The sequence below is a fragment of the Frieseomelitta varia genome, unplaced genomic scaffold, assembly GCF_011392965.1.
Source record: "Frieseomelitta varia isolate USP_RPSP 00005682 unplaced genomic scaffold, Fvar_1.2 scaffold_353, whole genome shotgun sequence".
NCBI classification, from domain to species: domain Eukaryota; kingdom Metazoa; phylum Arthropoda; class Insecta; order Hymenoptera; family Apidae; genus Frieseomelitta; species Frieseomelitta varia.
The window spans coordinates 376,496-388,647 of record NW_025110094.1 but is presented as its reverse complement, the minus strand read 5'-3'; the positions used below and the strand labels follow the sequence as shown (position 1 = coordinate 388,647).

At 42.5% G+C, this 12,152-nt stretch overlaps 2 protein-coding genes across 2 annotated transcripts in view; one reads left to right on the top strand and one right to left on the bottom strand.

Annotated features, from left to right (window-relative positions):
* LOC122530722 (acetylcholinesterase-like) overlaps positions 1–7,652 on the bottom strand; it is a 53,209-nt gene extending 45,557 nt beyond the window's left edge. Inside the window, exon 1 of the mRNA XM_043657958.1 lies at positions 6,960–7,652. The gene's annotated coding sequence lies outside the window, so the exon portion shown is untranslated. The remainder of the gene's footprint in view (positions 1–6,959) is intronic.
* Positions 7,653–9,813: 2,161 nt separating this feature from the next.
* On the top strand, positions 9,814–11,680 carry LOC122530765. Its single transcript, XM_043658039.1, has 5 exons — positions 9,814–10,032; positions 10,114–10,282; positions 10,371–10,562; positions 11,244–11,355; positions 11,423–11,680. The coding sequence occupies exons 1-5, from the start codon at positions 9,954–9,956 to the stop codon at positions 11,627–11,629; spliced, it is 759 nt and encodes a 252-aa protein (XP_043513974.1). The 5' UTR covers positions 9,814–9,953; the 3' UTR covers positions 11,630–11,680.
* The last annotated feature ends 472 nt before the right edge of the window (positions 11,681–12,152 follow it).

Here is a 12,152-nt window from a genome sequence, read left to right as displayed (position 1 = left end):
CTGGTAAGTCGTGTGAGGATATAAGGAAGGATAGATTAACCTGGTTAGATAGGGATCTAAAGAGAATGTGGCAGCGTAGAGAGGCCTCGAGGGTTGGCTGCAGGCGCGACCACAACCACGACCACGACGTTGCCTTCCTTTAAAGCAACTCTCGAGCCCCCCAATATCCTCCAGCGATTTTTAATACTACCCAACGACAACTTTCGCTCGTTTCCTTCGACAACGTGGTCAACGAATATTTTAACGTACATCTCGTTTTTGTCGATTTTGCCTATTAGAAATCTGTTGAACGACGTCTTTGCACGTTTCTCGTGTTTTTCTTCGTTCCCTTCCCCCTTCTTCTTCTTTGTGCCTTTCAAAAGTCTTCTCTGACAACCTTCGGCGATTTTTAACACCTTACGTGTCACGCACATCGAGAATTTTTTGTCCCAAATTGCGACATTTTTCTTAGCTTTAAGTATGTTTAAATGTGGCCCAGGCAAAACTGGTAAAATCGGTTCGGTTATTCGTTATGGTCCGCGAACCAGTTGCTAGCGCAAGGGATTACAATATCACATCACGCTCGTTCGGACAACGACGACAATTTTCGCTAAACTGGTCAACGAATATTTCTGCGTATCGTTTCAACGTGCAGATTTTGTCGATCTGCTCCGATCTGTTGAAACACTCGCCGACTTTCTTTGTTTCCTTCCCCCGTTTCCTCTCTCTTTTTGCTCTTTTTTTTTTTTCGTCGTCCCCCCCTCTCAGGACTCACTACAAAGAGCGGTGGAAAAGGTTGATTTCGCGGAGGAAAAGAAGCGAGGAGAATAAACGGGCAGGCAAAGTGGAGGCAGCCAGCGCGCCTTTGTTGCCCGGAATTGCAGACGCGCGCAGATTCACCCGCGTGATTACGGTCTCCCCCGCGAATAGAGGCCAACGTCCTTATCAGACCGTTGATCTCGACACTTATCGATACCGAGGTGCACTTCTTTTTTTTTTTTTTAGGGGGATGGGGGACACGAACAACCCCCGACCATTATTCAATTTCCAACACTCCGTTTATTTCCGTCCGTTTTATTCCCACGTATCTGGGAATTTCACGTTCTCGATTGCGCGAGCAATCATAAAGGAAGAAGCACTCTCGTGGGACGAAATTCTCGGGCCATGGGCCGAGAGGGATCGACGCTGTTCGAGCAACGGCACTTGTGTGCTCGATCCCATCGAAATTCGTACGGTCTTTAACACTGAGAACTAAAGCGTCGGCTAAAGGATAAAATTTTTCCACCAGAGACGTTAAAGTAAAGAAGAAACAGAAAATCTTTATATGGGTGTCCAATTTTTTAAGAGTCTTTTGGGTCTCGTTGGCCAACAACAATTTGTTGACGACTGCACGTAGTTTAATTAGGTTATAGTTAAGTTGGGGGGGGGGACCGAGGTTTAGGTTAGGTTGTCTTTATCAGTTCAATGTAACCTATATTATTTATGAGGATATTAAAATAACTTTTACATGCGAAACGATATATTGATTAGAAAAATATATTTATATCAATTGAAAAAAATATGAAAATTTTTAATGAGAACACTGAGCTTGCTTCTTTTTTTTAAGATGTCAGTTCATCGATATTTGGTTTGATACAGTGGCAATAAGAAGAGTATTTTTGTTCTTATTTTATTTTTCGTGTGCTTCGTATGGGAAAAAATCTGTTCGCAAATATAGGTACTCTCTAAAGGGACATCATGAAAATTATTCAAATAATAAAATTCTTGTTCAATTATTTTAACTTTGGTTATATAGCGCAGGCCTAAGGACCGCGGGGTTGGTACGCCTGCAGTAAGTTTTTATTTGTGTATTTTACGAAGTTTCGCTCACGTCTCTAAAAATATACTGTTTTACATCTATGAAGTATTTAATAAAAATTATTATTTAATTTTATTATTAATCATTTTGACCACTTTGATAGTTAAATAAGGTAGTTATGTAAATAAGGAATTTTGGTAGTTTGGTAGTCTGGTAGTTTGTCAAATAAGAAAATTATTTTTGGGGACACCAACACTAAAACTACCAACGACTGAAGCATAAAATTTCCATCAGAAACGTTAAAGTAAAACAAACGGAAAGTCCTTATAATACGATACGATACACAAAACTTTTGTTTATGTATTTTACGAAGTCTCCAAAAATACTCTGTTTTATATCTCCATAAAATATTCCAACAAAAATATTCAAATGTTTTGGTAGTTCCAGTGTTAATTCGACGATCTTTGAAAGTTACGTTCCAACGCCCTGATTTATTTTAACTCGAAATCCCGAGGAGGCTGGAGACGAGGTGGGGGGGGGGGGGTCGTAAACTTGGCGAAGATTAACTGAAATCGTCAAGCGTTAATTAGCGCGAGAACGTGACTTTGCAACTGCGGCGACGTATTAGAGAAATTGCGAGCCTCCAAAGCCGCAGGAGAACCCTCGCCCCTCATTCAGTCGTTTATGCTAAACTGAGTGAGTTTTACTCGCGTGGTTTCATAACACACGCGATACGATACACGATATACGACGTACCACCTACCATACACGATCTCCTTTGCGCTTACGAGTTGAACTAGCATCTCGTTCAGACGAGGCTCTCGAGACCAACTTGAAATGTATATTTCTGTTTGTTTCCTTCGTGATCAATGAACTGCTTCGCCCTTGTTCGAAGGAACATCCAAATCTAACCTAAACCTAACCAAATGAAACATCGAAATCTAGCCTAACCTAAGCAACGAAATCTGACCTAACCTAACCAAATCAAACATCGAAATCTAACCTAACCTACACCTAACGAAATGAAATGATACGAGAATATCGACGATCGGCAAGATACAGCAGGCTCGGTGCAAAATAGCGATTATAATTGCCCGTCATAGCGATTAATTAAAGATACTTACACACTAAGAGTTCGACTACGGTAGATTTTTGTGCACAGGAGGGCAGAGGACAGCGGCAGCGATTCATAATTCTCGCCATCGTTTATTTTTCATAAAGAGAGACTCTCTCTCTCTCTCTCTCTCTTTCTTGAAGAACTGCCGTTCGAACCGATCGTTGGAGAAAGAAAGAGAAAGAAATATACATATATATATATATATATTTATATTTATATAGGTATATATCGACTCGACCCTGTTTGCCTCGATCCATCTGAATTTCATCTCACTTTCAGCGACGCGTAACACGACGGACGCTGTGTATGTATGTATAGACGGTGGGTTTCTCCTCTCTCTCGATCGACTCCGCCAGTCGCGACACACCAGACGCTTGTATTAACGGCGCATTGATTCGGCCGCGGGGAGTGAAAAATAGTCGGCACAACGGGAGGAAATGTATAATTGTGGAATCGAGCGTAGTTAGGTCACGGTTCCTATTTTTAGTCGGTACTGATTGTGAGTTCAAACGAAAGCAAAGGCCACCCGTGTGTGTCCAACGTTTACTTTACACCGTCGCTTTACCGTCTACTGCCACTTCTTTCTCTTCCTGCCCCTTTGCCGTTCGCTCGCTCTTTCTCACTCTCCTCCGCCCCACGCCACTGTTCACTCTCTTTTTGCTCCCTCTTTCTTCTCTCTTTCTCAGCCACACACACACATACACACGTACACACCAACTCTCTCTTTCTTTTTCTCTCTCTTTGCAGAGCTTTTGACACGACCCTTGATCCGACAAAGCTTCGGCGTGCCAAGCCACGGGAGGAGTAGAGGGGAGGGAGAGAAAAAAAAAAAGAAGAGAAACGAGCCTCCACGCGCACCGAGCACGCGTCAATTTTCTTTTTGTCACGTGTATAACCTTGTCATTGTTTTTTTAACGCCCTCGACGGCCGTGAGAGTGTGCTGCACCCCCTGGAGAGCGCTAAATATATTATCGGCCGCGAGACAACCGTGCAAATGCTGCAACATCGAGCTTTCGAAAGCGCGCGCGCCAAATACCAAATGACAAATGGTTCGCGAGAAACGGACAAAGAGAGCGAGATAATGGGAACCGCAATTCTCTCGGAAATTTAATTCCCTTTTCCAGTCCAGAGATGCGAAATCGTTTTCTTCGTCTTCTTCGTCTTTCTTTTGACAATTTCGACGATTCGTTTTCACACGGACGGTGATCTACAACTATCAATTTCAACAATCTTTCGGAATATAATACAAGATTTACGACTGTGTTGTATTTTCAGTGATCTGGATAATTTCTTTCTGTGTCCTTTATAAACTTTTTGCTAGTCACTTTGCACTTCAATTTCTTCGATCTTTGTGCTTCAGGCGTCGGCAGTTAATCAAAGAAATGCGGAACTACCAATTTAAACAATTTTTCGGAATATAATCCCAAACAGATTTACAACCGTATCGTACTTTCAGTGATTCGGATAATTTTTTTTTCGTGTTTTGCGTCATAAACTTTTTGCCATTCATTTTGCGCTTCAATCTCTTCGATACGATCTTTGTGCTTTAGTCGTCCTCGTTAATTAAAGAACGCAGAATCTCGATCGCGCGTACAATAGACGTTACGTATGTTCTTATCTCTATTTTACGTCGGCTGGTAAACAGACTCGGCAAAACATCGAGTGTCCTCTCCTTCAAATTGTTTTCGTCGACAAAGCAACGATCCACCTGTTCGATTTTTATCGATGCCAGTCACTCCACGCCGAGTATTTGTATTTGTGTTTGTTCGTTTCGCACACGACCAGACTAGATTGCTAATATTTAGCTCGACTGACGAGACGAGACGAGATAGATGAACATTTTTCGCATAGTCGAGCACCGACGGTCGATAAAAAACTTTCTACTCGGAAAATCTATTCAAGAAGCTCGGTTTTCTTTCACTTGGTGTTTTCTCGAACATATTTTTTCTGACCGTCTCTTTTCTCCCAGGGGCCTTTTCTGTCGCGTGATACCCTCGTGAAAAGTGCGGCCTTTGCCGGGAAAAAAGGAAACTACGAAACAAAGAAGTTACCTTGGAAAAGACGAGATAAAGACGCGCAAAGACGATGAAACGTTCTGGAGCTGACCAGTCCGGGGTGTGTATGTGTGTATCGCAACCCCTTTACGCGAATGGCAAATCGCGGAGGACGTGGAGAACGAAAGAGAGCGGCGACCTTCACCGTGTAGAACCCAACGAGCAGCGAGATTTACCGGTTGACCTCGAACACGGGAATCCCATCTTCGATCTTGGGTGTATCCAGGGAGCTTAAGCCTATCGAAATTTATCACCGAACCAACTGGCAAACCAAGCCGCCATTAATCCCCGCCGTATATACCTTGATATCCGTTTGTTGATCTTATCCGGGTGATCCGGTGGCTCTCGTCGCTTGTAACTCACGCGGACTGATGGAACTTATTGTTCCTGGCCGAGCGATCTTGTCCTTCTGCCAGCCTCGAAGAAGAAAAGAGAGAGAGACGCCTACGACCTACGATTTTTGTCGTTTTCACGACTCCCTCCAGCGACTGAGTCTCTCTTATCCACTTGCGCTAGCAACTAATTGCGGACCATAACGAGTGACCAAACCGTACACAATAATTCGTCGCATTCTTTTTGAACTCGTCGGTATATCACTGGATAGAAATCACTGAGAAATAAACTTATTGTTTGTTTTGCCTGGGTTATACTTAAATATAATTAAAACTGAAAAAATATTGCAATTTTGAAACAAATAATTCTTGACGTGCGTGGAAAGTCATTTCAGCGCAAGAAGTTAACCACTGATTGCGGACCATAACGAGTGACCAAACCGTACACAATAATTCGTCATTTTCTTTTTGAACTCGTCGGTATATCACTGGATAGAAATTATTGAAAAATAAATTTATTACTTGTTTTGCCTGAGTTATACTTAAATATACTTAAAACTGAGAAAATATTGCAATTTTGGGGCAAAAATTCTTGATGTGCGTGGCAAGTCATTTCAATCCAAGAGGTTAACCACTGATTGCGGACCATAACGAGTGACCAAACCGTACACAATAATTCGTCGCATTCTTTTTGAACTCGTCGGTATATCACTGGATAGAAATCACTGAGAAATAAACTTATTGTTTGTTTTGCCCGAGTTATACTTAAATATAGTTAAAACTGAGAAAATATTGCAATTTTGGAACAAATAATTCTCGACGTGTGTGGAAAGTCATTTTCAGCGCAAGAGGTTAAAGAGCACAAAATACTCGAAATATCGAGATACGAAGGAATCTTCACGATGTGTTCTGTGCAAGCAACGTGGAAGAAATTCACGTAACAAGAAGAATAACGTCTCTGTGCTTTTAACCTCTTGCGCTGGTGTACGGTTTGGTCACTCTTTATGGTCCGCAATCAGTTGCCAGCGCAAGTGGTTAAAACAATTACCTTTCCGTTCGGGGAAACAGTGCCCAATCTAAAGACAAAGCAGCGTTATTACGAGAAACTGGCTGGCTGTTTCTAATCTCTCCGAGGGAAGAAGGAGGTCCGTTTTCGTCCGTTTGGATGAGCAACAACCCGCGAAAAGAAACGTCCTCCCGAACTTCGTGATGGAACGCAGATTCTATCAATCATGGGTAAAACGATTCTCCGAGACGAGCGAGCGCAAGAAAAGAAAAAAAAAAAAAGAAAAAATCGCTCGCGTCGTCCAACGTTGAAAAAAATCGATTTTTTTTTCGAGTACGAGCCGCTTTGCACGAGTTATCGTTTCATCGGCGGCTTATCTCGGGCTGCTCGGCGAGCGTACGTTTCTAATAAACGGGCAAACGGTCGTTGAAGAAAAAAAAGAAAAATAATATAATCCTGCGGACAAAGGGCGATGCAATTTTCTTCCGTGATCGACACACCGTAACAACCTTCGCTGCTACGACGTTCCTAAACGCTGTTAAATAAAATCGTTCACGTCGAACGATTTTTTCGAATTTTTCTGGATGCCGCACAGGTGAGGGCAACCTGTCGAAAGGAACAACACCGTGCCGTGTGTCACGATCGAAAGAATCTAACAAAGTTGCAAACTTACGAATCTCCGAGAGAGCCAAGCACCGTCGCTGCTTCTGCTGCCCCTGCTGCTGTCCAGCTCGGCAACAAGCACCGCAACGAGAACAACGGAGTACCAGGTTTTAGCCAGGCCAAACCACCAGTGTGCGTGCGTACCACTGCTGCTTCTTCGCGACTGATCGCCTCCTCTTCTTCACCCCGCTCGCCCTTTTTTTTGTTTCACCTTCTCTCGTCCTTCCTCCTGGTGTTTTTTTCCTTTTTCTCTTCTACGCGCGATGGCTGTTGTCGATTGGCGACGAATCTTCCAGCTCGAGCATCGACGAGCTATCTACCACTCTCTCTCTCTCTCTCTTGTTACACGACTCACGTGTGTGGTCGCGCGAGCAATCAGCTTGCCGAAGCCTGAACGTTCGTAGCTCGTGGTCGATGGCCAGGTTGCGAGAAGGCTGAGGAACAATAACGACGACGACGACGACGACAGCGACGAGGGAACAGCGTCGACGACAACGACAACGACGGCGTAAATCGTGATGAACGAAATGAGTCGAAAGAGAACCACGCGAACAAGTAGGCCGGTTAACCGTTCAGGCCGCACTGACGAGCCGTGGCAAGTAAGGGTGAACTGGCCTGGCATCCCCTCTGCGAATTCACCCCACTCTGCCCTCTTCGGCTAGCGGTACGCCGCTCGGTGTTTCCCTCTCTTGCGTTCCCCAGCATCCCCTCCTGCACCCCTTTTCATTTGCCTGTTCCTTTTCACCTCTTGCATTGTCCTTCTCTTCCCTTATTTCCTTCTTCTTCTTCTTCTTCTTCTTCTTCTTCTTCCTCCTCGTCCTTTGACTTTTTTTTACTTTTCTTTGCACGCCAACAGAATAATAAACGCCGCACACGCGCGTTTTATTCTCTGTTTGCGTGTTTCAACTTTCTCTCTACGAGAGAAGAATGCGTATTCGCCTTCTCTCCCTTTCTCTCTCTATCTCTCTATCTCCAGCGAAATCGTTTCGGACGTACTCTCGTGAATTTATTTGGAAGAAAAAAAAAGAGAAGAGTAGAAGAGTAGAACTAGTAGAAGTAAGAGTAGAACTAATCTCTACTCTCACCGTCGACTCGTGTATCAGCCAACAACTACGTGACCGCGCGGAGGCAAGCAAAATTCTTTCCGCGCGTTTTTCCTCGTCCACCGAGAGGCGAGGCTTACTTGTCTCGCGATTTACTACGCGTCGAGAGTTTATTCGCCGGCTTACGTTCGGCCTTGCATCGGAAACCCTTCCGTTCCCTCCGTTTCCCTCTGATTTCAGAGCCTTCCAATAACCATGTATTTACGCCATGGCGATCGATACCGCGCGAATTTCATGGTCACCTGAAACAGCCTTTTCGGATTTATGGAAACTTCATCGAGTGTGTGTGTGTGTGTGTGTGTGTGTGTGCGTGCGCGCGCGCGCGCGCGCGCGTGTGTGTGTATATGTGTGACATGATAATTACCGTACGTTGGCCGCGCTTGTGTCATTTTGCACACAGCCTGATCGGCTGTAATTGAATTTTTCCTCACGCCGAGCTGCCTTCCTCCAAACGCTCCAAATATTTTCTGCTCTCGTCCCAGTCCGATCAGTAGCCACGCAGGTCGACCGATCTGACGTGATCAAACGGTCATTTTCAGCGATGATATTCCCCACCAACACGACGAAATTGAACATCTATGTGTTCCTTTTAACCTCTTGCGCTGGAATAACGTGCCACGCACGTCGAGAATTTTTCCAAAATTGTAATATTTTCTCAGTTTTAAGTATATTTAGTAAAGTAAAACAAAATAGGCAAAACAAATAATAAATTTATTACTTCTCAATAATTTCTATCCAACGATATACCGACGAGTTCAAAAAAGAAGCAACGATTCATTGTATACAGTTTGGTCACTCTTTATGGTCCGCAATTAGTTACGAGCACAAGTGGTTAACCTCTTGCGCTGGAATGACGTGCCACGCACGTCGAGAACTATTTGTTCCAAAATTGCAATATTTTCTCAGTTTTAAGTATATTGAAGTATAACCCAGACAAAATAAATAATAAATTTATTACTTCTCAATAATTTCTATCCAATGATATACCGACGAGTTCAAGAAGAAAGCGACGAATTATTGTATACGGTTTGGTCACTCTTTATGGTCCGCAATCAGTTGCTACGCAAGTGGTTAACCACTTACGCTTGAATGACGTGCCACGCACGTCGAGAATTTTTCCAAAATTGTAATATTTTCTCAATATTAAGTGTAGTGAAGTATAACCCAGGAAAACAAGTTCTTAATAATTTCTATGCAATGATATCATACTGACGAGTTCAAAAAGGAAGCGACGAATTATTGTGTACGGTTTGATCACTCTTTATGGTCCGCAATTAAGTTGCCAAAACAAGTGGTTAACCTCTTGCGCTTGAATGACGTGCCACGTCGAGAATTTTTCCCAAAATTGTAATAGTTTCTCAGTTTTAAGTGTAGTGAAGTATAACCCAGGCAAAATAAATAATAAATTTATTACTTCTCAATAATTTCTATCCAGTGATATACCGACGAGTTCAAAAAGGAAGCGACGAATTATTTGTATACGGTTTGGTCACTCATTATGGTCCGCAATCAGTTGCCAGAGCAAGTGATTATAATCGCAGTCACTGTCGTCATGAAACAAACAAACGCGCCAGAAAAATTGTTATTGTCAAAGTGAAAGAAATGCGCAATCTCTGTTACTGTCACTTTGCTTTTTTTAATTTATCAATCAATATTCCGATTGATTACGATATCTTGCGTTGGATAAGAGATCTTGAAATGATACTGAAGTCCTATATAAGGGGCGATGTATTTAACGAAATGTGACATTCCGAGAGAAGCACAGTGGCCGCTTTTGATAATTGAATTATAAACACGCGTGAGTATCATCATTATCGATCGATTATCTCGAGACTACAGATTACCAGCGCGTAGAAACGAGATGAGAAAACAGATGTCTCAAGATTTTTCTTTCCAGCGAGATGCATCTCTACGTGACGATATTAATTACCGTGTTGGCCACCTGTCACGCGTTCGTGCCCGACGCTGTCAACGTGCAGGGTAAGTGAAAAACTTTTCTCGTTCCGAAGCTAATTTCGAATTCGATCGAAATTAGAAGAAAATTCGTTTGTTCTCGTGAAGAAACCAGAGGATACGGCGCGTACGCCGACCAAAAAGGTCTACTCACCGATTTCCTCGAGAAATTCCGGGAGAAGATGAGGAAAGGAGATGCGAAGCTTGGCATCCCCGTTCTCGATCCTCTAAAAGTAAACCAACTGAACCTGAACATCCACGAAGAAGAACTAGTTTCGTAAGCATACGTCTCGTATTATGCCGTTACAATTACAGCGTGAGATAAGTGATAAGAGTGAGCATCGACTTTTTGTTTGTTCGAACAGATTGGAGGGATATCTGAAGAATATACACGGGATAGGTTTATCAGACTACAAGGTAATCCGAGGCGATTTTTCGATCGTTGGTCTTGTAGTCAACGTGAGTCTTCTGTTTAATCAAATCGACTTCATGACCGAGTACAACGTGAACGGAACCCTCATGGATCAGATGCTCTTGTACGGACACGGAAATATTGCGTAAGCTTCCCTCCATTTTTTTTTTTTCCTTTTATACTTGTAACAATTGATACGTCTAATGATCTGGCAAGTTTACGGTTTTCAAATGTTTTTGAAAGCGAATATCTTTTTTTTTTCATTTATTAGCTTCAGTAATATTACATGCTATAAAATTTGTATCTGAAGAGAAAAGAGAATAAAGACGTGCTTTCTTACTTTTTATTTTTCCACCAAGCGAGTAGTCGCATCTTTGAACGAAACGATAAAGCTCAGACGCCCACGAGAATTCGAAAAGGCGTTTACGATCCGTCGATAACGCGTCTGCAGTCGGTTTTGCAGTTTCCTAACGTCGATAAAGCATTATTACCAAAGTAAAAAATTGTCGTTCCCTGTCGTAGATTTCTGTAATTGACAAACTGCATCGATTCACTGCAAATTGCAATTTTTCCAGTTTGTAGAATGCCGTCGTGTTAAATCGAATGAACGTATCTGTAACTTTCGCTTAAATCAAGCCGTTAATACCAAGTAGTACAAAAACAATTTGTCGATGTATGTGTATTATAAAAAAAAAACTTTACTGAAGACTTATTAATAGTTCGTATTTGCCTGATTGTTAAATACCGAAAGTTTCTTCTCCAAAATCATTTGTCTTTTGATCGAATACGCCTGTATGAAAAAGCAATTGTCCTCTTCCAATTTCAGCCTCGTCATGAAGGGACTGGGTGTGTCAGTGAACTTAAAAGTAGGCTTCACGGAGTCCGAGAAAATCGTCGTTAAGGACTTGGTATTGAATGTCCATGTAAAAACATTCGACGTAAGTGTTCTGTAACAACTAACGTTCCTCGATGCTCGTCAAACGACTAATCTCAAAATATTTACAGCTTAAGATGACCGGATTATTCAACGACGATGATTTGTCCAATACACTGAGCCATGCAATCTCCGAAGTATTGCCCGGTTTGCTCGACGATTATCAAAATGAAATATCGTCTAAGGCGAGCCCGATTGTTGCGAACTTTTTGAACAAGTTTCTGAAAAAATTCTCGCTCAACGACTTGCTGGACATAATTGGCGGCCAGCATCGATAATTGCAAATGTTCCTTCGATTTCGTCTAACAAATAAAACGTAAATAAAGATAGATCTCTGTTTATTGCCTCGGTCCTCACGGATAAGAACGATGAAAAGGAAGCCCAAGTCACGAGCAGTGGCGTAAGTTGAACTCGGCTGAAACTTTCCAATCTTTAACTGCGGCTCTTTTCTTTGATCGTTGTACCGATACGATACGTCTGAGAAACGTTGCAAACTTTCCGGCAAGAAAGGGCACGCGGTCCGTTGGAAAATTCGTTGGCGATTTTTCTGGTTCTCTTGGTCCCTGTTTCGATTCATCCGTCACGTTTCCTAGACTGATGTAAATCCCCCTAAATCCGCGACGTCATTAGCCAACAATCGACGAGAAAACCGATGCACTGGCCGAGGATAAACTCGTCGTCGGAGAAAAACGAATGGAACGAATATTCCTCCTATTTTTTATTTTCCACATGTTCGAAAAAGATTTTCAACAGAGTGATTGATCGTTCGATCTTAAATCTGAAAGAAAAATTTAAATCATA